General features: G+C 46.4%; 1 protein-coding gene across 2 annotated transcripts in view; it reads right to left on the bottom strand.

The window, feature by feature from the left end:
• Positions 1 to 21798, bottom strand: part of UBE2G2 (ubiquitin conjugating enzyme E2 G2) — a 34086-nt gene extending 12288 nt beyond the window's left edge. Inside the window, exons 1-3 of one of the 2 annotated variants that reach the window (XM_090053182.1) lie at positions 21564 to 21738; positions 10363 to 10398; positions 10229 to 10274 (exon numbers count right to left, since the gene is read on the bottom strand). In XM_090053182.1, coding sequence (XP_089909308.1) covers positions 10229 to 10274; positions 10363 to 10398; positions 21564 to 21606 — 125 coding nt within the window. In that variant the 5' untranslated portion in view covers positions 21607 to 21738. Of the gene's footprint in view, positions 1 to 10228; positions 10275 to 10362; positions 10399 to 21563 lie in introns of both variants that reach the window. The other variant, XM_090053183.1, reaches the window with a different exon arrangement.
• Between the last annotated feature and the right edge of the window lie 4482 nt (positions 21799 to 26280).

Below are 26280 nucleotides of genomic sequence, written 5' to 3'. Positions count from 1 at the left end.
CCAAAGCCTCGCTCAGCCCTAACAGGCTCCCACCTGGCACAGCATGGAACAAGAGACTTAGGATCCAGGAGGCTATTAATATTTTGCCTTTAGCCTACAGAAGAATGAAGAGCTGTACAACCTGCTCCACAGCATGTGTGCAGCACAAGGCAATGCACTAAAGTCTCAACTCTGCTGCTGCCATCTCCTTCATTAAAAGGGTCGAACCCAACTCTTCTGGTTCATGTGTACTTCTTTCCTAGCTAGGAACTATGTCTTCATGCTCTGCAGAGGGAGAACAGACTTTGAGATCATTGCGGCATTCAGAAGCTTATCTGTATGGCCTTGCACTAAAGAGAGCATGTCCCACAGCCCATGCCTTTCCCTCTCATTCACTATTACACAATATGCCTGTGATTTATCCTAAGAACCTTGTCTACCTATGTCCTTAGACCAACACAGCTACAACCTGTACCCCTGTAACAATGTGCCTGTGGCACGTTTATGTTTCAAAAACCCAGCAACAAAGCAGGTGTTGTCTTAGCTACATACAAGGTTTTACCCTCCTCCTGCCTCCCCTAGTGCTCCTTCACTGTTTGGATGCCTTCTCCCCTTTCTGTAGTGGGGGGTAGCTTAGTTTCCTTCTTCCATGAACCCTCTTCCTAGAGTTCCAATCTTGCATCTAGCATCTTTCTTGGGGTCCCGCATTTTTTCTAGGGCTGGTGTCTAGCAGCTCCAATCTCTGGATATCAGCTCCTTCCTCCTTCTCCCCACACCTGTAGCTAGGAGAACAGGATCCAAATACCACAGCTGTTATAAAACAAGCTGCCCAAAACAACACCTGGCAATAATCCTGCATTTAGCCACTGGGATTTCTGTCTTGTTACAGTTGCTACTAATCAGTCCAGTAGGAAACTTTGCTTAAAAGGGTCCTTTTCACAAGCACACAAAGGGTTAACTCCCTCTTACCCACTCCCCATCAACCTGAACCCAAATATGGGGCAGGAGAAGGAGGGAGAAATCAAAGTTTGTACATTTAATTACTGGGAAGGTCACAACACTCTGCTTAATTAGCAGGGTGTGTTTGAGTATAACTGAACAATCTGCCCCAGAGGCATGTTCCAGGACTGCAGAGTCTGCACGCCAAGGGGAAGAGCTGGCAGGTGTTGAGCTTCTGTGTCTTTGAAGGTGCTGTTGTGCTGCATGGACAGAAATGTCAAATCCTGCAGCTCAGAAACCAACTTATAAAACAAGGATTAGTAGGCAAGGCCTCCTCTAATCGACCCAAAAAGATCTGAACTGCCAGTATTGAATATAACTGCATGTCAGGACTTGTCCCATTTAATACAAAACCTACAGCCATATTTTATAAAAGAAAAAACAAAAACCCAAAACCCATGCTTCAGGAAATGTAATGGTTTTGGAGTCCCATATATAGTACTGACAAGCTTAAGGTGTTTAGCTTGCTTTCTCTTACACACACACACACACACACACACACACACACACACACACACACACACACCAGACCTCTAGTGAAAGTACTGTAACATGCATCTAGTTCATAAAATAGCCAAGTTAATTTACAGAAACAATTATTGTCCCATTCCCCACTTCCCACACATCCACCACACCACCCACCCTTCTTGGAAGACCAGAGAAGAAACAGCTAAGTCTGTATTAGTCATGGCTTATACCAGGGATATCCAGCTTCCAAGCAGCTGGAGGCTGCATGCCATACAGATGGGTCTCTTCCAAGTCCCCCTATGTTGGCTGCCCACTGGTATACTTGCCACCCCTCTCTTTACCTCCCCCCACCACCAAAGAAGAGGCTTAGGATCCAGGTATTGCACAGGTATCCCAGCTCTCCCCAACCATATACATAGCCTGGAGGCAGCTCCCCCTCCAGGCAGCCTGGTTCCCACCACATGGTGCATACAGCTAGCTGGTGGGGGGTGAGGGGGTGCTGTGTACACAGCTGGGGTGGGGGCCCACACCACAGAGAGCTCAACTCCCATCGCCCCTCTCCCTGGGCTCTGCGCATCACCTGTCACCTTTGCTGTGTGCAGCTTGGACACTAAGCCCCCTCCCAGCTGTGCAGAAGCTGCAACTAGGACCTGGGAGTAGTGACTGGGAGGAAACCCATGGGCCACATGCTAAGGCTTCAGGCGCCATCAGTTGGATAGCTCTGGCTTCTACAAAGCAGAAGAAGAGGAAATTGTTTAGGAAAAGTTCCTTAGATTATTCTCCTCAGCAGAAGGATCTGGATGTGTTTTCTCATGGGAGTCTTAATTGCAAGACCTGATTTGACCAGCAGAAAGATCATGAAGCAGGAATTTGATGGTATTGGGAGGAAAGTTTAGCACAGAACACAACAGGACTTACACCAAAGGAACATTATAGCTGCTAAGTGACGCAAATCCCAGAACAAAGTTTGCAGTGCAACCTGCAGGAAGCCACATGAGATCTACCAAGCCTAAGGACCAAATGTTCCAATTCTGCAGAAGTGTGGAAATACAGCAAGGCTGGCTGTACTGGCAGGTATGAGAGGGAGAGAAACTGAAAGGGCTGAAAACAAGCAGCATGTTTAAAGTCAGAGAAAGACATTAGCCATGACACAGCAAGAATCATTTACACCTATCCCTGTCATTCTTCCCTTTCTTTGTCTTTCCACATTTAGTCAAGATAATTCGGTCCTGTGTTTCAGCAGTTAATTCCAAGAGCTTGCACCCATTTGAGCCGCAGTTTAAAGATGTGCATATTGAAATTCTGCAACTGTGTCTGGTTTCTTGTGCCTCTTATTCCCCTGATAGATGCTACTTTAACAAGCCTTGAGGGCCTTTCTGCTAAGATGCACTAAAAAGGAGCACACTGGGTTGCAGCAACCTGTATTAAATGTCCTGTTGGCTTTGTTTTTAGGCAATCACTGGTGCAGGGATCAAGTTCAAAGAGAAACTAAGTGAAACAAAAATGGCATTTACTACTATATGGCACACAAGAAAGAAAGGTGCATTCAGGCTGAAACTACTCAGGCCCACTACATTAAGTTCAAGCAGTCTGCCAAAAGCACTGATGTTCAACAGCACGGTATCATTTTGCAATCACATCATCTGTTGTGTAAAGGTCTCAATAACTTTACACAACTCAAAGGCTCAGTGCCTCATGCTTTGATCTCATCTGACCTTGTGGCCTCCTCTACATGTTACATCTATTGCACAATTATCTTAATTGTGCAGTAATTTAGATTGGCTACATGTGCAAATTAACTACTGCACTTTACAAAGGGCCAACCAGCCACATTATTGCTCGAAAATGTGTTAGAACTTTATATCAGGGTTCTATTCATCTTTAAATTTGCACATGCAGGTGATCTCTCAGGCACTGAGAAGGACAATGCACTACAGGGCTGGGAGATTGCAGCCAATGCAGTCTCCTGGTTGCAGGAGTGCAGAGGGCGCTCCAGGCAGTGGCTGGGAGATCACAGCTGTTGCAGTTTGCCAGCCATAGGGTGCTCCAGGCACCTCCACGGCTGGGAGATTGCAGCAGTGCCCCACGGCTTGCCATGAACACATCAAGACCAGGAATTCCCATCAGGTGTGGATATTCAGTCCCACCTGCATGTGGTCCCCATGGCTGGGAGCCCCCTCAGGAAAGACAGCTCCTAGCCCATGGGAGCATGCTTCTTGCTGATGCAAGGACTGGGCTCCCCTTACACTAGCAATAAAGCACTGTGCCAGCCAGAGTCAAATACTTGCGTTATTTGGCTGGGAAGGATGATACAGAAGCTGATGGCAAGGCAGAGGATGATGCAAGCTCTTCCCACATAGTCACTGCCGACCCCAGGGTCCAGCAAATCAAATAAGCATAATCCTATCTTAAGCAGTACAAGCATGAAACAACTTCATGCAGCCCACTAGGGACTTCGCTCTTACCAGCCAGTTTTACATGGCAGGTGTATGTATACTCCAGCAAGGGCTGGCAAGATAAACCTTATAAAAATGTTATCCTATTGCAGTCAGTCAGGCCCATAGCAGAAGTTACACTTAAGACTCAATTAACCAATGAATCAGAACTTCAGTAGTAACACATCCACACGCTCACACTACTAATGGCACAATAAAACAAGAAAAAAGCCACAAAATGATTCCACAAGTCGCACGTAATTTTGTGACAGGTTTCCACTGCACCTTAAATTGAAGGTATAGCAGAGTCCCTGCCATACAGTCTGATGCTGATGGCATGGTGGGGCTCTGGGACCAGCCTCAGTGCAGCCCTGATGCTGGGATCCAGAGTCAACTGACGGGCGGCCCCAGCTCCAGGACCACATCAGTGTCAAGCATGTTCTGCTGCGGTCCTAGAGCCAAGATCATCATTAGTTAGATGGGTGGACCAGAACCAGACACTGTTCAACACTGAAAAGTGCAACGTGCTTCACCTCGGGAGGAAAAGTCCGGAACAAACTTACAGGCTTAGTGGTGCTATGCTAGCTAGCACCACATCCAAAAGGGACCTGGTCGTCATTAGTGACCATAAAATGAATACGAGCTACCAGTGCGATGCTAGTTAACAATACGCTGGCATGAATCAACCAATGCATCTCAAGCAAAACTAAGGAAGTCATTCTCCCACTCTACTTGGCATTGGTGAGGCTGCAGCTGGAGTACAGCATCTAGTTCTGGGCACTGCACTTCAAGAAGGATGTGGAAAAACTTGAGAGTCCAAAGAGCCACTCATATGATCAGAGGCCTAAAGAGCAAGCCATACGAGGAAAGGCTGACAGATATGGGACTGTTCAGCCTAGAAAAGAGAAGACTTTGGGGGGATTTGGTGACAGCTTACAAATATATCAGGGATGAGCATGAAAGGCTAGGCAAACAACTATTCACCAAAGCGCCCCAGGGGAAAACCAGGAGCAATGGTCATAAAGTCCTAGAAGGTTTCAGTCTGGATACAAGGAAAAACTTTCACGGCTCATGTGACCAGACCCTTGAATACACTCCTAGGAGGCATGGTGCAGGCACCTACCCTGAAGATCTTCAAAGGGAGACTGGATACACACCTTGCTGGGGTTATTTGACCCCAGCAGTCTTTCCTGCGCAGAGCAAGGGGGGCTGAACCTGATGATCTCATGAGGTCCCTTCCAAAAGAAGATGCTTTTGCAGTTTCCTAAAGAAAGCTGGAGTTTGGATCACCTGTATTTGCTACAGCCAGATCCCCATCACAGACTTGCACATGCACAGCACCAATCCAAGAAACCTAGGCAGAATGCTGGAAAAGGAGGATTTTAAAAAAAAAGTCTCACACCTCAGGGAAGGTGCCCCTCTATTTGGCATTGGTGATGCTACATCTGGAGTCCTGTGTCCAGTTTTGGGCCCTTCACTACAGAAAGGATGTGAACAAATTGGAGACTCCAATGGAGGGCAACAAAAATGGTGCAGGGGCTGGGGCATGTGACTTGTGAGGAGAGGCTGAGGAAACTGGGCTTATTTAGTCTAGAGAAAAGAAGACTGAGGAAGATTTAATAACAGCCTTCAACTACCTGAAGGGTGGTTCAATAAAAGCATGGAGCTGCACTATTCTCAGAGGTGGCAGATGACTGAACAAGGACCAATGGGTTGAAGGGAAGTTGGATAACAGGAAAAACTCTTATTGGGAGGGTAGTAAAGCACTGGAACAGGTTACCCAGAGGAGGTTGGGGAAGCTCCATCCTTGGAGGTTTTTAGACCCGACTAGACAAAAACCTGGCTGGGATGAACTAGTTTGGGCTGACCCTGCTCTGAGCAGGGGTTGGACTAGATGGGGCCTCCTGAGGCCCCTTCCAACCCTCATTTTCCATGACTCTAAAAGGGAGGGGAGGTGGAAAAGACAAGGGAATGAAATCCACCATGCAGGTGTCTGGTAAAATAACAGGGGAAGCATATTGATGAGAGGACAGTTAATTCTATAATAATTGTTTTATGTCCATTTGTAAATGGTTGTTTTTTCATTTGTGAAAGAAGCTGGAAAGAGACCAAAAGCTACAATCTCATCCTGGGAAGGGGAATTCCACACTCAAAGAAGACTTGCTCTCAACAACAGGCCTAGGTCTAAACAGAGATCTAATTACATTTCTAGACAGATTTTGGAAAAATTGGCTTCAATTTGTACTGTTTACAGTTTTAAAACAAAACAACCTTTAGGCTAATGAAGTGTAAACACGGAGTGTTTTTGTATCATTTTGAGTTAAACTGTTCCTGTAACAACAGATGCTTTCAGAGCATTCTGCTTTTGAAGTTCACAAGCCCGAATCCTATAACTAAATGGGGCAAATGTACTTGCCCCTGAAACTTTAAACTTATGATCCTGTACAACATGCTAAAACAGCTTGGACCCCACATGGTGTCAAAGTATGATCCAGTATTTTGATGACATTTTTTGACATTTGGAGACTTATCGACATACAACATGGACAACTGGGGCCTTTGCTGCAACATCTAAGTTGCAGAAATCTGTTTATTCAACTGCTTTCAGGTAGCAAAGAAATGCCTTCAGCAGGGTGGATTAAAAAAAAAAAATCAATGATTTGTTGGTTTTTTTAAATGAGAGTTGTTTCTTTAAAAAAAAGTTAATCAGATTTTTTATTTACTTGTATTCTTAATTTTTTGTTAAGATGCTTTTAAAAAAATAAACCTATATAAAGATTGTTTTAATTTAAGATAGGTTAAAAGCTCAAAAATATCATCATGAAATAGGAATGATAACTTCTAATTATATAGCATTTGAGATAATATATTCATGTAACTTTTTTAGAAAAGTTTTATAAATGTCACAACTGGCCATGGACTATATTAGGGACCCAATCTTATCGGGTTCCCAGAGGTTCCTCTATAGATTAGTAAAAATTAAAGAAGTTTCAGATCTCAAACTGTGGATGTGTGTCTCCAGAGATAACAGCCTTGTTAACAGCAGTATATGGAGATGAGGGATAACAGACCTAATTGCCTACCCATCAGCCCTCTTCTCTGCAAGTTTGTATACACACAGTCAGGCCCTTACCTCTCTGTAAAAGTGCAAGGTTTCAAGAAGTTAAATAAATAGAGGATATCAACCAACAAGAATGCACTTTCTGTAGAAAACAATGATTAAACTAAGGCCTCCTGCCCAGTCATTTAAATTATGATTTAACCGGATGATTTAAATCAAATCCACCCTGCCCTTCAGTTTCAATGAACAATTTCCACACCCACCTCCCCCTTCTCAAGGTTATTTTGACCTACTGGAGCTTTTATATTTATATAGGGGCCACATTTGAGTTTAAGCTTTTTACCCACTCTATTTTTTTAATATATGTACACACAGACACAGTCACACACACATCTCTACAATTAAGAGTTTTTGTTTTTTTTATTTAGACTAATCTCAAATACCTTTTATCTTCACTATTTTCCCATTAAACTGCATATATACCTTTGGTACTTCATCTGCTTGGATGTGAGACCATACTTGTTATTTCATTGTATGTATAATTTCTTTAGGTGCTTGAATCTCATGCAGTGTTAAAACAGTACCACAATCTTGGGCTGCACATAATGAAGAGGTTTACATGTAAATATGTTTGCTCTCTCTAGCCATTAAAATTTTCTATTAATAAAAGGGGTTTTTTGTAAAAAAGAAAAATCAACCAAGATGAGGACTAAGCTAAAGGAACCTCTCTGATTATTATATTCTACCTTCCAGATCTAGCAGGTGTTAAACTGCAATTTTATCAGGGCACACCAAATAAAAACAAATAAGACCGTAATAATATTTAATTTGCACTGGCAAAAACCACAATAAACACACCTGAAAGCCTACACTAAAGGGGATTTCATTTTCTATGTCAGCAGGAATCCCTTTGGTTATTTACATCTGCTTTATGATAACAAAGGAAACAAATGCTTTTATATTTAAACATACACATTCAAATGTCTTCAGCATGTGTTCTCAGGGCAAGTTCTATTCAACAGCAAGGCACTCCTGTGTAGAAAAAGAAACTCCAAGCTATCAGTACTTCTCCACTACAAGGAATGTTTTGAGCCCTAAGAGATTTCAATACTCAGTCAAATCGAGACACTATTTATAAATTACTTCAGACTGGGAGGTCCATTCTTACAACTACTGAGATACTACTTCTGATAACACTGACAAACCACATCCTAATGTAAGGCAAGGTATAAGACATCACACCCAGCATCTTGGGGTTTAGATGTCTACAAGGTAGATATTTATATCCATCATTTGGCATATCAATCTAGGTACCTAATAGGGGTGCAACAATAGAGATTTTCTATTGAAAAATTTTACATTGAGGCTGAAGCTGGGGGTGTTACCCAGCCAGGGTGGTGAATGGGACCCCAGGGTTGGGACAGGCAGCAGAATGGAGCCGTGACAACAGATGTTATACATTCCTAAATGGCCTCCAACAACCCTGGAAGAGGTTATAACTTCTCTTTCAAAGCATGGGAGACTTTTGAAAGGGAGAGTCTGCATGATCACATAACAAACACAAAATGACGTTCTCTGAACAAGACCATGACCCGCTAAATGGGGGGGAATGCATGTAGGGGAATATCATCTGTTGCCCTCCATCCTCTCTTACCAGAGCTGTCAGAGTTCAGTAGCATCAACTAGGGGGGTCAACAACATATGGCCCAGCCCCAGCACAAGTCCCCAGCAGCTGGGAGCTGCACATGTGCCATGGATGGGAAGCAGTGGGCTGAGAGAGGGAATAGCTCCTAGTTGCCTCATCCCAGTGCAGGCACAGGAAAAACCCTTCACTGCTGACATCCCACTAAGGCCACCTGGCCCTGTGTCAGACTGGAGCCAAGCTGTTCCAGCCCACAACTTCTTAAAGGCTGCCAGCCCTTGAAGTACAAGAAAGAATGTCACCCAGCTACCACCAAGAAGGTTACCAAGTCACTAGACTCCATTTAGAGGGAGCTGTCAACAAAAGTTTCTTAAACAGGGACTCCCTTTGATGTGATGTAACTTGTTTGTTTCCTGCTACAATCCTTTGAACACCGAGTCAAGGCCATAACTTCTGCAAGCTCTCCAGCAAAAGTCAGAAGCTATTGCAGGTATGTAACACTCACTGTGGAGATTACATGACAAGCAGTTTGACAGCAAGAAGGTTGCACTCTTTCCTTTCAGGCCAGCTATAATAAGCTATAGCGGTTCACTCCAGACTAGAATAATTGCAGGGCATTATGCACAGAAGTACATCTGCAAGCTATTGCAAATGGGACAGCCTGCTTATACAGCACCTTTCCATAAGGAACACCAGTGTCACTTGATCTGTGCCGACTGTCAGCTGATTTCTAGGTGAAATGCAAGATGTTAATTATATCACACCAAACCCTATATTATCTGAGCTTCCTCCAGAAATCTAAGATGACATCTGTGATCTTGGTAGACAATGCCTAAGAATTCTGTAAACTCTCCAGCAATAAACACTGAAAACTAGATCCTATTGCATCTATTAGGTGCTTAAGTGGACCTAAGTATTTTATTGAAGTACTATCCCAGTCTGTTCAAGTCCCAGAAAAATCCATTACTACATCTACTTCTGTAACACACCATCATTGCAGCCTTAATACTAAGTCACACAAAAACCTGAGATGGAGGAGAACTCGTTCACCTTTTGCATTATCATTTCTTCAGGGACTTTACTTGGGTGGAATGCCTCTTGAAGGCTCAGATCAAGTGTAGGATCTACTAGGTTGAATAGGATCTGGACCTAAGCCTGCTAAATCTTACTAGCATCTTGGTTAAGAGCTAGAGAGTTTAAAAAGAAAATTTATGCTGGAGGCCAAAATAAACCTAATTTACACTGTCCATTCTGTTCTACTTGCTACTTCTGAATTGCCCCTTTGCTGTAAATTCAGCAAATTTCCCCACCAGTTTATACAGTTGGTGAATCAGGCAACTCATCCTGTGACTTATGTATATGTTAAAAGTCATGATTCTAGCTGCGATCTCTAGGGAGCCTCATGTGTTATACTTGGCATATTATTTCTTGTGGCTCTGCTAATATTGAGCCAGCACTATATTTTTCAGTCACTTCAGTAACACATCCACCAACACAGAAAACATTCAAAAGGAGATCGCAGCCTGATGGTATCCCCTCTGAACATGACCCAAGTTTTCTTGCACAAAAAATGATAGTCTACATTAGCTTGTCATAATGGAGTATGGTAATCAGATAAAATGTAGATTCAAAGTATTGACTCACATGATTAAGGCTTCCCATTCAAAGAAATTCTCTTCATTCATAGGCCCTGTTTTAAAAGAAAGGAACAGTACTGCTTTACTAGGAACAGGAAAGGGCACATTCCTATAATATATTAAATCTATTTAACTTCTTACCTGCTACTATCCCTTCCGGTGGATTCAGAGTCAACTCTGTAAAATTCAAAATGAGAAAAGACTGTTATGGACCCATAAGAATCTCTTCATATTACTGAAAATTCCAAGAGGAGGATGTTTAACTTTTCAACTGGGTTACTAATCCTTAGCATGCCATTTCTTGACAATAAAGAACAGCTAGACATCAGGGAAAGCCTGGGAACAGTCTAGTTCCTCCTATCATATTCTACTCTCCCTACCAAGACTTCCTGAACAGAAGGACCAATATATTACAGCTTTCCATAAACAATACAAGAAATGAATTGCTAGCCAACCTAGCTTAAAATCTTAAGCCTAGCAAGGACAACTTTTCTAGATTACAACAATCTGAATTTTAGGAGGAAAAAAATCACCTGTTCCACAAACCCAGGACAAATGTGCGCTTTTCTTTCTAAAGGTGGAATGTCCTGAATTCTCATGGAGAGTGAATGAAATCCAAACAAGAAGAGAATCCTACTTCTATCGCCTCACCACCGAGGCAAAGGATGCATTTACACCAATTTAAGTTACATCAGTGTTGTACACTCAAAGTGTCCACCAGAATCCAGAGTAGACAAACATGCTGCTATGCAGAGGTAACTGTACACAAAAGCAGGCACTGTTATAATACTACTAAGGGGAGGGAGCAGGTACCCATGTGTTTACAACAAGTAAAAAGCTACTCCAGGATAAGCTGCAGACATGACCACTATATCTGCATTACTTACACCAGTGCGGTTTTACCCCCAATTTTCTATGGGATAATTCTACACCAGATTCAAGTTATACTGAAAGAGGGCTATATTTTATCTGTCCACCTGTATGAAACAGCATAAAGCAATGCATGTCTAGGGCAGGGGTCGGCAACACCTGGCACTCATGCCAAGCACGGCACACGAGGCCATTTTGCTTGGCACTCCACAGCCAGCCCCAGGTCTGGGTAGCTGTCACTAGTGACAGAGCCTGGGCTGCTCCCAGCAGGGCTTGCAGCATCCCAGCTGCCTGCTGGGAGCATCCCAAGCTCCCGGCTGGCAGCAGCTCCCCAGAGCTAGGGCCGGCTGCAGCCAGGAGGCTCCAAACAGCTGTGCTGGGCTCCGGCATCAGCTCCACACCAGTGCATGCACCCACACATGAGAGCAGGTGGTGAGGGAGGGGCCTGAGGCAGCGCGGCCCCGGTCTCTCCCCTGCTCCCAGCACAGCCCCGGGCTCTGGGCAGCTGCAGCAAGCAAGCAGCAGGCAGGCCGCAAACAGCTGCGCCGGGCTCCACAGCTCCAGCATCAGCTCCACGCTGGCAGCGACTGCAAGGGCACCTTGGGGCGGACAGCGAGGCAGCACAGCCTGCCCTGAGGTGCCCGTGTAGTCACCTCCAGCACAGAGCTGATGTTAGAGCTGTGGAGCCTGGCGCAGCTATTTGCAGCCTGCCTGCTGCAGCTGCCCAGAGCCCAGGCTGGCTACAAACAGCTGCGCCGGGCTCCAAAAGCCTACCATCACTTCTGTGCTGGGAGCAGGGGAGAGACCGGGGCTGCGCTGCCTCAGGCCCCTCCCTTACCGCCTGTTCCTATGCGCAGATGTAAGTGCCGGTGTGGAGCTGATACCAGAGCCTGGAGCCCAGCACAGCTGTTTGGAGCCTCCTGTCTGCAGCCGGCTCCAACTCTGGGGAGCTGCTACCAGCCGGGAGCCGGGATGCTGCAAGCCCTGCTGGGAGCAGCCTGGGCTCCAGTAGCTACCCAGAGCTGGGGTAGCTGCTGACAGCCAGAGCCCGGGTTGGGGGGCAAGGGCAGCAGGGCTGGGAGGCGCAGGGCGGGGGGCACGGGGTGGCAGGGTGGGGGACAAGTAGGGCATCCTGCCATGTACCCCTTGCCCTCATTTTGTTTTTCTGCCATGCCGGCACTCTGGCACCTTCTAAGTAGGCATTGTGGTGTTTTTTGGCACTCCGGCCAAAAAAACATTGCCTACCCCTGGTCTAGGTTGTCACTGGACTCATTCAGAATGGATGGCACCTACATTGCTGACATGAACCAGAAGTAGAAAGAAAAGAAGCAAGAAGATCTGATGGGAATAACTGCCTTCAGGGCTTGTTATACCCCCTCGCTGAACACATATAACCTAGTTTATGGCTTGGAAAACAAGGTGGGGAGGCAGGGAGATGACCACAGAACAGGCTGAAGCAGCTTGCTAGTTAAGGCATCTTTGTGGGCTAAGGACAGCCACAGCCTGGCTAAAACAAACCTTTACTTCATCAATATGTATTTCATTTGTAGCTTCATGTTGTTCCTAGTTCTCCAAGTTACAGTAGACTTAAATACCTGAGCATCTCATTTCAGACACTGGTATGAAATGGAGCTCTGTGCCCCAGGCTTCTCATGCCCTGCTGGAGTAAAAACGAGAATGGCTTCAGTAGGAGCTAGCTCTTTAGCTGAATGAAGATCAGAATAGAAGCCTGTCACAGAAGTCTCCTGATAAAATTTTAGGAATAGATTTAAACTTAGGCTTATGAATGATTTTAACCCTCTGGAAAACTAGGAACAGGCAGTTACAGACAGGATTTCTAGTGTTCCACCTCTCTGAGTAGAAAAGATCCCTAATAACAGACTTCCTTACAAGGGGAGTATTTAGGTGGGGAGGGGGGATATGAAAGAAGAAAAAAAGACAAGCAAGGGAGTTCAAGGAGTTATCGCTCTGCCTCACCAAGAGTGTTTGATGACAAGACAGTGCATAATGTCAGTAATCGAGGCTGTAGTATGGCCTGTGAAAACATGGTGCCTTTAAGTCAAGAGAGGAAATACTTGTGTTATTTCCCCTAAGTGTAAGCACACTTCTAAACTGGCATTTTTGCTATCAAAATGGTAGAGGAGCACTCAGATGCTGGACTCCGAGCTGACAGAGCAGTAAATAATCCTTGGATGTGTATCACTGCAAGGCAGATGCATCAAAGAGCTAGACACTGGAGCCATGTCACATCCTGCAGGGCTCCTGGAGGGGCCAAGAGTTTGACAGGGATAAGCAGGGGCAGGGCTTGCTATCAAAATTTGCCGTATAGAGCTGTTTGGGGCACATTTCAGCAGCAGAGCAAGTGACAACTGCATTAACCCCCGCAGCTCCCGGATGTTATTTATGCCACTGCTGCATGTTCCACTGCCAGACCTGGGTCTGGATCCAGATTCAGCCCAGGGGCTAAACAAGTTTGACAGTCCTGATGTAGGCTCATGCAAGGCACCAGCTGTTCAGCTGGTGGAATATCCAACTCTGACAGCTAGAGATGCAGGCCTTGAATTGACATAATCTCAATAACCGGGCACGAGCACTTGTGGTGCTCTGGCAAGGTGCCAGAGGACTGGAAAAGGGCCAGCATGATCCCCATTTTCAAAAAAGGAAGGAAAGAGGACCCAGAAAACTATAGGCCTGTTAGTCTTACCTCGGTCCTGGGGAAGCTCTTTGAGAAAATTATCCAGGAGCACATCTGCAAGTGACCAGCAGAGGAGACTATGCTTAGGGGCAATCAACATGGGTTCGTTAGAGGCAGGTCCTGTCACACCAACCTGGGTGCCTTCTACAACCAGGTCACAAAAGCCTTGGATGCAGGTGTCGCAGTGGACATAGGCCTTCGACACTAGTCTCTCACCTCATCCTCATTAAATAATTAGGCGGCCGTGGTGTCGACATCTATACATTCAGATAGATTGCAAATTAGAGGACTGTACCCAGAGAGTGGTGGTGGACAGGTCATTTTCAACCTGGAGGGATGTGGGCAGTGGGGTCCCCCAGGTCTCGGTCCTTGGGCCCGCACTGCTCAACATCTTCATCAGTGACTTGGACGAGTGGGTAAAAAGCACCCTGTTCAAATTTGCTGATGACACTGAGATGTGGGGGGATGTGGGCACGTTAGAAGGAAGGAATAGGCTACAATCAGACCTAGACAGGTTACAGGGGTGGGCTGACGAGAATAGGATGGGATTCAACACTGACAAGTGCAAGGTGATGCACCTGGGAGGGAAGAACCCACACCATACCTACAGGCTGGGGAACTCCCTTTTCTCATCAGCACAGAGGCAGAAAAGGATCTTGGAGTCACTACTGATTCCAAGATGAACATGGGCTGCCAATGCAGGGACGCGGTCAGCAAGGCTAACTGCACCTTGTCATGGACCTACTCATGATGTATTTATGGATGCAAGGAAGTGATCCTCCCCCTCTATGCAACATTGGTCAGGCTGCAGCTGGAGTACTGCAGTTCTGGGTGTCGCACTTCAAGAGGGATATGGACAACATGGAGTGGGTCCAGAGGAGAGCCACTTGCATGATCGGAGGCAGCAGGGCAGGCCCTACGAGGACAGGCTACAGGACCTGAACCTGTTCAGCCTCCACAAGAGAAGGCGGAGAGAGGATCTGGTGGCCATCTATAAACTGGCCAAGGGAACCAGCAGGCAATGGAAGAGTCCCTGTTCCCCCGAGCAGTACCAGGAATAACAAGGAACAACGGCCATAAGTTGACTGACAGTAGATGCAGGCTAGATAACAGAAGGCACTACTTCACTGTCAGGGTGGCTAGGAGCTGGAACCAACTTCCAAGGGAAGTGGTGCTCACCCCTACCCTGGGGGGTCTTCGAAAGGAGGCTAGACAACCACCTAGCTGGGGCCATTTGACCCCAGCATCCTTTCCTGTCCATGACAGGCGGTCAGACTTGATGATCTGCTTAGGTCCCTTCCGACTCTACCAACTATGAAACTAAGAAACCATGTTTTTGCTTTGCTATTAGAGAAGGGTCAACCCTCCTTTCACATTTCCACAATTTATCTCCAGCTCTAGTAGTTTCAGAGGTGGCCAACCTATGTGTGCTGCAAGCAGTAAAGGAAGCCTCTGTGTGCATGGCGGACCCAGGAATGACAGATACACCAGGGAGCAGATGGAAGAACCGCAGATCAAGCAGGGACCACAGGGTAGGGAAAAGCAGACTGTGCACAGGAAGGTAAGAACTACACTTGGGTGGTGCAGGGCTTAATTTATGGCATGCCCGCCAGAAAGATTGGCTCCTACTGATTTAAGTGAAGCCCAAGGATTCCAGTTCCCAAGTGGCACATAGTATTAATCCCTAACACTAAGTTAGGCAGCAGCTGTTAAAAATCACATCAGAAAAGAAATTCATGAGGGAAAAAAAAGCAAGATGCAGGGAGTTTAAAGCACAGTGGTTTGTAAAAAGCCCAAGATGAAACAATGTTACCAAGAATATGTATTTTACTGAAGACCAATTAGGTGTGTAAACAGTCTGCCTTTTCAGAAGCCTTTTGAGAACTTCATTATGCACTCATCAGTTTGGCATGGCTTCCAATTAGTTATTAAATGCATTGCTTGGAAAGCATGAAGAGCACAGATTTGCTCAAGTGCTGGTGCCTGACAAGACTCCAAACTGGGCTTCAGGAAACCAAGGGTCTGTCCTTCCTCTCCAATACTAACCTACTGTAGACAAGTCACTCCCCACTTCTGCCTCAACATCCCCACTGGAAAACCAGAACCTGATACTTCCCAGTGCTGCGGAAGAAATGGGGACGATCTGAAGATGAAGGTATTTTATCTAGCATTTATTAGTCAATATTTTCCTCACTCTTATCAAAGACAAGAAAAGTTAGTCATGTTAGTCTGAAGACAGGCAAAAGGCAATTTGAAGGCAAAGTTGTGGAACAAATCATCCACAGACTGGATTGTGTTAAACACAGTGAGACTACAGATTATTATCCCATTACCTACCTTTTTTAAACTCTATATCCCTTAATGGGTTAACTGCCTTGTTTATCCCTACTGGCCTATTCAACCCTCACCTTCTTCCCTCCCTCTCAGCAGTGCCCCTTCCTTTATCTTTTGCATTTAAATTCTCCTACTTTCTGCAAGTCCATTTATAGCATCTAGTTAAGTAGGTTAACAACGGTAGTCAATCTCTCGGCTGAAAACAGACAACCACTGATTCAAAACAGAGTGTTTTGGGGTTCCTATACATGTGCAGGGAGCCTGCTCCAATGCACTGTAATGGCAGCACATCAGGGCAGCCTCAATTAAGCTGCTGGAGCACAGAAATTCCCATGCTCCAGCAGCCTCTGGAGTCGCACATATCAGCATCCCCACACTGAAAATGGCAGCAGGGAGCTTTAAATTAAAGCTCATTCAACAAGCTTTAGTTCAAAACCCCCCACCACTATTTTTCAGTGCAGGGATGCCAATACATGTGACACGCCAGGTACTTTTAATCAGCATGAATCTCAGAGCTGAGCTAATTAAAGGCTCCCCCCACCCAGCCCAGAGCATGGGTATAAACACCTTTGGGTGCACCAAATCCAGACTATACAGACAATGAAACTCAATGCCTGCTTTAAATACCTGTGAATTACTCAAATTAACACTCTGCCTCAGCTAATTCCACTTAATTACCATTTAAGCCTTGGTGTAAGCAGCTAGATCCTGCCTGTTTTGGTGCCAGGCAGTCAGAGACTAAGCCAATATCTCCCTCAAGCTGGTTGTCTGTTTTTAGCCTAAGGTACCATCCTGCCCTGCCAGCTTATCCACAGTAGAAACATTCCCTCCACTGAGCCCATCCACCTCACTTATTATTACAATTCCTTGTCATGGCAAGTGAATCCCCCTTGTCACTACTGTCAGAAGCTGAAGCATTTTTATGACACTATGATCATGTTACAGTATTTCTTTAGGGGCTGAGTTTCAGTAACCAATTAGGGATAAGCTCTAAGTATACTATTCAAGAAATGGAAGGGCATTTTCAGTGGCAGATTTCAAAATAACATTTACCAGCTGCAGGGACCTTGCCTAAACATTCATCACTTGCTATTTCATCAGAGCATCCGATTATATCCTGTCCAGCTGCAGTGCAAGATTTTTCTCTTTCAGCTCCAGATGGGCTTTCTCCAATTTTAAGAGCAATCAGACTGAAACAATGTTGGCTTCTGTCCTGAAATAGGAAGGATCATATCCCCTCTAAGTACTTTTTAATACTGTCTGATCTAACTATGGATAGTCTTTGCCACATGTTATTTACATATCTACACTGTATGTGTATGTCTAATGGCTGCAATAACTAGTAGCAATGAATCTCTCAATGAATAGAAAGGAAATATTTTTCTTATATCATGCATAATCAAACACTACTGCTTTATTAGATGCAGACTGTAGAAATGCAATCTCAAAAGGATCACCATTTCAAACAGGGAGATTCAGGCACGGGAAGCAAGATGCATCAAGGATCACCCAGCCAACCCGAAGCAGAGCTGGGAAGAGGACTCTAATCTTCAAACACAAGTTTCAAACAAAAGAAAGCTTCTCTCTCAAGATAATGTTAAATCAAGTTCACATTTTACACAGTAAAAACTTCAGAACACTAGAATTAAAGATCACAAGCTTAACTGTTCTATTATTAAATACACGATATATGGAGGGGGTGCTTGGGGGGGAGGGATTCACACAAGAATCTGCCATATAAATCAATCAACATGCAAGTCACCACCAAAATAAGAAAAACTAAATCTGCCTTCAGTCACCCTCACCTATCTACTCACCTCCCTGCAATATCCATGAGTCAGAGAAAACAAATGAGCTTTGTGACGTGGCCTGAAAAGCAATGCATCTGGGCTCTGGCACAGTTCAGAGTTAGCTCTTTCCATGGAAGATAACCAAGAAACTGGATGTGTTCAGCCCTATCTTTTATTGGCTGAACTATGCATTTGGCAGAGATGCCAACTACTGTGTATGCATTCTGCCAAAAAGCTTAGCTTGTCTAACATCTCTCCCAACTATACTGCTGGTGATCTAAAAAGATACTGCCAAACAAATCCTGCTAGTTGCATATTCTCATCTCTGGACCATCACAGCTACAACACAACTACATCACTACTACAGAAGATAACTAACATAATAAGTAAAGTAGCTTACTTTATATAAAGTGTAGGCCCAAAAACAAAAGCAAAAATGATAAGGAACTCAAATAAAAAATATAAGCATACAAGTTTACAATGAAAACAGAACATCTCAAGGGACTTGACTAGGATTATGAGTAAAATTTTAAATTATGTTTCACTTCCAAAAGCTGTGTTAAACTAAAAATTCTAGGGGTAAGATAGAAATGTGACTTCTATAAAGTACTATGACTGTGCATTTGCTTCTAATACTTCATCATACAGCAAAAAAGAAAGAAAGAGAAATTAGTATTCAGATTTGCTTCTGCTTTTGGTAAGAAACACGTAACAGAGACAGCCTATTAGTACAATTATGTCTCCCTGATGGAAAAAATGCATCAGACAGTTTATAGTTTACCTATAAATACTTATCTGCACAGACGTATGGTTTTGACTACAGTAAGCAAAGAACTCCACATCTTTTAAAATGGAGGATGCTCCAGAGAGACATGAAAGCTGAGATTCAGCATACCAAACTTTCCAGCTTGAGCCTCCAGAGGCAACATTACTCCATGGTATATTAATATTGCCAATGATGTTAGTTGTTCATAAGACTACATTCTATTATAGTTTGCCAGTTTCATCTCAAGGGAGACCCAGAACTAGAATAGGAAATGATGCTAGTACAATCCAATCAGGACCTGCTGCAGAGCTGTGGAATTCATACAATGCCTGGCAGTATTGTTGTTCTGCTCAACATTATTATTGTTCTGCTCAATTTTTAAGACTACTAAGACCACTGTTTCAAGGACAGAGCATTTAGGCAAACAACTGAAACCAGGATAAGCAGCTTTGTCCAACAGAAATTTGCTAAGTCCTTCCAACTGGGAATGTTTCCTTAAAAAAAACAAAACAAAAAACTGTTGAGACTTCCAATTGCAAGTGGATGATATATTTTTTTTTAATCTGCACTTCTGAAAGGTGGTAAGAGAACTTTCATTTGTAGGACTGTCAAGAGCATCAGAAGAAGCTGCAGCATACCTTGCTACTAACCTGTTGCTAATGTGCAGTTGCACAAATAGTTTACTCTTCATGCCCAGTCAATCTTCACTCTCACTGTGAAAACACACAAGGGCCTATATAAGTTCCTGCATCCCATCTGGAGTATAGTTACTCACAAGAAATTAAATGGATTGATGCGACCAGATGATTTCACTGGCATCAACCTCCTACTGGAGAAGAACAATTATCTAAGCATTTCCTATCTGGACCACCAAGCAAGACACTGCCAAGGTTTCTTTGTTTTAATGAAGAACAGGTCCTGAAGCTGCTTACCGGCCATTCTGGAAGCAGTGATACTTCTATTTATCATACTAATTTTGTCATGTTACAGCAATTCTCAACCAGAGTGCCAGGACACTCTCAGTGCTCCCCTCTGCCTCACTGCTGCCCTTGCTCATCACTGCCAAGAGGTAAACAGTGTAATACATTAGTTTTTTAAATGGGGTGCTGCTTAAGTCACGAAAGCTATGCCTCAAGTCTAACAAAGAGTCCCTTGAGTCCAAAACTTTTGAGAACCACAGGTTTAGGAAAATGAGCATGTACTTGACAAGCAGAAGACCTGTGACTCCACCATATATAAGCAGAGAGAGGTAGCTCGCAGTTAGTCTGCAGTCATTCAGAACACAGGGTAGAAATGCACCTTTATAGACTAACGCAACAAGATAGATGCACATGCAGCACAAGCTTTCGTGGACCAAAGTTTACTTCATCAGATGCTGTCATTTGAGGAGGTGAACTTTAGTTCACAAAAGCTTTGCTCTCTCTCTATATAGATCTTGTTTAATTAGTCTGGGGTGCTCAACCTGCAGCCCACAAGCCAAATGTGGCCTGTGAGGCTTGCCAGGCAGTGGGAAATTTGGCAGTGGGAGAACAGTGGCAGTTAATATGGCCACTCTCCCTCACTGCCAAATTCCTAAACCCCAACCACCATGCAGCAGGTCGGGGCCAGGCCACATGGGCCATGTCCCCTCCTCCCTGCAGCAACATCAGGTGCCAAGCACCCTTCCCCCACTCCGCAAAGCCAGATGGGTTCCCATTGCAACTGCCCCAGGTGCCAGATAAGGACCATGAACCAGCCACTGCCCATCCGGCCCATCAGCCACAGAGGTTGAGCAGCCGTGAGTTAGTCTATTAAAGGTGCATATCTCCCTTGCCTTCTGTCCAACATCTATCCAACACCTGCAGCAAGTGACCTTTTCTTCTTTGAGGAAAGGGTCCTCTCCTTTTCCATGTCACAAAGAACTAAGAAAATTAAGAACGGAAATACCACAGGCCCAGCAACAACATATATTGCAAGCCACGCAGGTCGAGCCTGCTGTCCCAACTTAGAAGCAACAAGAAAAAACACAGAGCAACATCTCTGCAGGCTATCTGCATCAGCCTGGCTCTATTCAGACATGCATTTAAAGACCTGCCAACAGTGGGATCGGGAGCAACAATGCAGCCGTGAGGACGAAGCAAAGCAACCTGGGGGCTCCCTCTGCTGGGATGCCTGCACCGCCTGCTGGCACTGCCTCCCTCTGGCTGCTTTCAAAGGAGGGCAGGGGGTGATGAATGTTTTGAAGTCTCAGTCCAAAACTGCACTGATCTCACTTGCACTTGGCTTTGTGGCTCTCAGCTTTCTTCAACAGCAGCGCTGCCTGGACAGCAGGCGGAACCCTGCCCTGAGCAACAATGTCTCCCCAGCAGTGACTCTGGGTTGGAGCCAGCAGGTGGGCCGGCTGGAGATAATGGGGATGATGCATGTTTCTTGTTGTTGCAGGCAGAGCTCCTTGCTGATGCCAGCTGTCAGGCCTCCATCACTGTGGCAGAACTGCCCGGTGCCTGGCTCCACTCCCCAAAAATGCCCTGGTGAGCCCGATGGGGTACACAGGGCCTACATGGGCCTGCGTTTGGACCTCGCCTTCCGGCAGGCCACAACCACCTGCAGCGCGGCGGGACGAGGAGCCAGGCCAGCCCGGTGCTGCGGGCGCCCCACGCCCGAGGGGACTGGGGGGGGGGGTGACAGCCCGCAGGGACGCCCCCTCCACCGTGCTGCCCCCGCACCACCACCGCCCGGGGAAGCCACGCGCACACGTCACCGGGAAATATGGTAAGGCTGCGGGCGGCGCTTCAGGGGCGCCGAGAAGCGAGGGGCGCGCGTCTGCCAGAAATACGGTAGGCTGAAGGCCTCGGGGCCCAAGACCTCCATCCCCCCGGGGTACCGCCCGCGCCCGCCGCCCACTCACGTTTGTACTCGGCCATGAGCCGCTTCAGCGCTGTGCCCGCCATGGCCGCCCGCGACCCCGCCGCCGCAGGGAGCCGAGCCGGCCACCTCAGCGCTTCCGGGGCCAGCCGAGCGCCATAGAGAGCGCGCGCGACGGTGGCTAGTCAGGCCGCCGCGCGGGCCGCCCTTCTCTATGGCAGTCCGCCGGGCGCGAGGTGGGAGGGGCGGCGCGGGCCTTGTCGCGCCCAAGGGTGGGGTGCTGGCGTGAGATGTGAGGGGCCATGACGTCACTGCCCGCGGCCGGGGAGCGGCGCTCTGGCCGCTGAGGGGGTGGGGCCGGTGGGACGTCTCTGCGGCTTGCAACAGCCCGGTTACTCTGGCCTCAAGACGCTAGGGAAAGCTCGGCACCGGGATATTCCAAGGGGCCTGAGAGGTTGAGAAGGGCTGTTACCGACTGCTTCGTTAGGCAGCAAACTGCCAGGTGCTGCGTGTGGACCGGCAGACAGTACTACACAGAAAGGAATAGAGCAGGGGTGTCAAAGAAAGAACCAGATCGCCCCCGGACAGACCCAACCTCACGCGCCTCCTGTGGCATGGGCCAACGCTGGCCCGAGACGCGGAGCCGGTCTGATGCTCTGCACGCAGCGGCTGGAGCTGGGCCCAGTGCCACGGGCATTGCAGGAAGCACCGGCCGGCTGGAGGGATCACTGTAAGGTGCCTGTGCCAGACCGTGGGCCTGATGCAGCTTGCAGAGCATCCCCACACCCTTCATTCAGTCCACGGGGCCGGAAGAGTTTGACGCGGCTGGAATACAGTAATCTGTATACAAAGGGTAAGGAAAAGGGGAGGAAGATCATTCAAAAAAAAAAAAATTAAGTGACCACACCACACAGTCCTTCTCTTTGACCCAATTCTTTGAGCTAGATTTTAATTAGAGAGATGCACTTGTCAGTAACAAACTTTAAGACAAAAAAAAATAGCCACCTCAAACCTCTCCTCCTGTCGCCCTGATGAAAGATAGCAATTCCACTCAAATCCTTCTTCTGTAAGCCCTGTCCATGCGGTGGAATCCAGCTAATGCCAGCCTCAGGTGATGGCAGTAAAGATTGCTAAAGCCTGGTCTGCTGGAAAAACTTCAAGAGCATCTAAATTCAACTCTGCTTTTCCACTTCTCTGGGATTTACTGAAGCCTACCTTCAATGGAAGGCACATGTAGACAGGGCCATGACTTCTGGCTGCCACAGTCCCTTCAGCTGTCGGTGCCTTCCTGGGGGCCACTTCATGCTGTAGCAGCACAGCACGTGCATGGGAACCATGTGCATGGATGTGCACGCTTTCTTGGCAGTGGTGGCTACTGCAAGCAGACAGTATTTGGCAGCAGCAACACATACATGCAGGTGAGGCCTAAGCCAAAAGAGGCATGCATTTCCCTGCTTACATTTGGTTCCAGTTCCTTTTTGGTGCACATGCACTTTCATGGGAAGGGGAGAGAGGTGGTTATTCATGGGCTGGGGAGGGCAGAGATATGAAAGGGGCATACAAGTGAAGCAGCTGCAGTAAGAACTGGATGGACCACAATGAGAATGCAGGGAAGAGGCTACAGCCAACAGAAAAGCTGGACTGATTCTTTCCCAACACTCCTCATTCTGAATAACAGAAATAGTGTGAGGGAGCCCAGAGCACAGGGGTCTGTGCCATGCAAGTGTCACTAGGCAGGTGGGCAAAGCTAAGGGGTCAGACATTGGAAGGGGAGTCACACTGTTAGAGGGGACTGAGACATCACCTAAGCCTGGCAGGGGAGCCATGTCCATGGGCACACGGTAGTGGTTACAGCTGGTGGCTCTGTGCACCACAGCAGGATTCAACCCCAGATCCCAACAAACTACCAAGAAGGGGACACTTTAGAGCCAATCAAGAGAAAGGCCACAGGATCTCCAGTTACGTGTATTCAGTGTCTCAAATACATAGCCTTAAGTAGTGGCTATGAATGAATTACACTGTACAGTACTCCCACATCTTATCCACAGGTGAGGCAGGGGAGGCATTTTACTTTTGGCAACCGTAGCAACACTAATTTTTGCACCTTTTAGGCCTGGAACATTCAGGGGCAACAACAGGAGTTTGCAGTGAGGCACTGAGCTGTGAAGGCATATCACTTGGCAAATGTTCTCTTTTATTTGCTCTGCAATTCTAGGTTTTGCTCCTGCAGTTTCTTCACAACTGAGACCCCCCATTTACTCCTTTGCTGGTGCAGTTTTGGGTATTGGTAAACCAAGAGAAAAAGGTTCATAGCCTTTTTTTGTAATTTCTAACAGTATCTTCCAACGCATCTTCCACCCAAAGGATTCCAAAGTGCTTAGGCAGACACTAATTGCAATGATAGGTTGCAGCAGCAGTGAAAATGGCCGAATATACTCAGGAACAAAACAGCTCACCTCATAAGGCATCTGTCTCAGATGATTTACAGCCAGCAAGTCCTGCATCTGTGCAAGGGCAGGGCTGTGATACCAGGCATGAGCAGATGAGATATCCCACTGACTTACAGGACTAATAGGATTCTCTAATCCAGTGGGGGTCAATCTTTTTGGCAGGTCTGCCACAAACTAGGCCCACATACTTCCTGAGTGCTCCCTGCCTGATTTGCTGCTTTGCTTTCTACTGCCTGGCCAGTGCTCCTTGCCACATCTGCTGCTCTGTTTTCTGCTCCCTGCCCTATCTGCCACTGTGCTGCATGTCTCTTCCTAAGTCTGCCATGTGGCATGCACAAAAGCTGCCTCTGCCTTTTTAGAGCAGGGGTGGCTAACCTGTGCCATATCTGCTTTCCTTGAAACACAGCACCCAGAATTTCACTCCGGTACTTGTTTCCAGCTCAGCAATCACCAGTTGAATTAGTAATAAAGGAGTTGAGTGCTGTAGAATCCATGCCCACCTTTCGTTACTTGCTTCAATGGCTAACCAATTCTGAAAAACTAATCTAGCTTCTGCTTTCAGTCTGACTTGCTTTGGGTGCAGACATAGCAACTGAAACGTGTTTGGAAATGTTTCACAAAGGAAACATTTAAGCCAGGGATGCGCACACTGCTGTTGTGCAGTTCCTAACAGGAATGGTTCAAACACTGCAGCAGCCTATTGCTTAGCTCTACTCTGGCTCCCCCTCTCCTCAAAGAGCAACAGGTAGAGTGGAGAGAGCAGAGCTGAAGAGAAGTAAGTGGGGGCTTCCTGGTCCCATCAAAGAAAGTCTCACTTAGCTGTAGGTCCCCTCCAGCTCTCCCTTCCCCAACCTCAGCAGAGTAGATGTAGAGGGGACTGGGGCCAGACAGTCCAGCTCTGGGCAACACCTCACTTCCATTCCCTGAGAGTCAGTGGGATAAGCGTGCCCAGCTCTGGGAGATGGGGGTCCCAACAGAGACCCAGCACAACCCTGACCTGGAGTAGGGCTGGTGGATGGCTGACTGGCAGAATGACTACCTGTTCTCCCTCCTTTCCTTATGAAACCAGAACCAAAAAGTGAAATGCTCCAAAACAGTACCTTGTATAAAGATCTACTTTTGAAGTCTTTCAGCCACTTTTGGATCTGGTCGTTTGAAGTATTTCAGAGGTGTTTGAAATGTTTTGTTATGTCTGTCCACGCCTTTTCTGCTCTTGCTTTTTGATTGAGAAACTTTCTCCCTCTCTAGTTCCTTTGTAGTGTGTAAAGCTGATGGTTAGTCACAAACAGCCTAAGATCTCACTAAAAACTTTCAATGGTTTTTTTTGGTTACTGTACACATGCAGACAAAAGCTTCAGAGATGTAATCTAGTTTGTGGATTTAAGACAGGAGCACAGGTAGGTGGAACCTTAACCATAGTCAATAAGCCTGAAAAAAAGCATTGGAGATGGGGATGGAAAGGAAACCTAATTATCCCAGCAGTGAGCAGTATTTTCTCAGGGCAGAGGAAAAAACAAGCCCCCTCTTCTCATTACCATGTTTTATATTCTCCTACAGCTCTCAACGGTAGAAGCTGCAAGGTAAATTCTCTGCTTCAGTCATATGATGAAAGAAACTAGGTGAACTGGATTCTAGCCTGCCAATCCAGCGGGAAGTACTTTAGGGTGCTTAGTGTAGGCATGCTTTCCTGTATATAGTACTTGTAAATAATTCTCTATGTAGGATGTCTAGATGCCCCCTTTTCATCCCAGGGGCAGATGACAGTCTAGACCTGACAACAGGCCAGAGGTTGCTCTTTCACCAGTTACTCGTAGCATGTTTCACTGTACTGGGCGAGTTGTTGTCCCCAAGTTAAGACTATAGTTTTGTTAGTTTGGTTGCAGATTTGGCTGACTGGGCTTGACAAGAATGAGAGAAGCTCCAAGAGAACTGGGGAAGAGCAGATGGTCCCAGTGTGGACAGAGAGAAAGTCCCAAGGCAGACAAAGTGAAGTCTGAATGAGGACAGAGGGAACTGGAATGACACAAAAAAGACTGCTTGTTTTGAAGCAGTCTGCTGTGCTGCTTGAGACATCAGCACTCTGATAACCATCTTATAAAGAAGATGCTCCCGCACCACCACCCTCCTTCCCCAGGAGCTGGTTGAAAAGGAGCTCCCAGAGGTGAGGGTGCTATGGATCACTAGGGAAGCCAGGGACTGAGAAGAGCCACGGTCAGCAGCTGCCCCTCCTGAAGCCACACTGGGGCTGGCTGCAAGGCATCCTCTGAAGAAAGGGAGACCAAATAAGGGTGCTTCTTGGGGAAGTTCAGA

The sequence above is a fragment of the Crocodylus siamensis genome, chromosome 6, assembly GCF_052110815.1.
Source record: "Crocodylus siamensis isolate JL-2025a chromosome 6, ASM5211081v1, whole genome shotgun sequence".
Lineage (NCBI taxonomy): Eukaryota > Metazoa > Chordata > Crocodylia > Crocodylidae > Crocodylus > Crocodylus siamensis.
The sequence above is the reverse complement of the archived record's forward strand: the minus strand, read 5'-3'. Positions and strand labels throughout refer to the sequence as shown.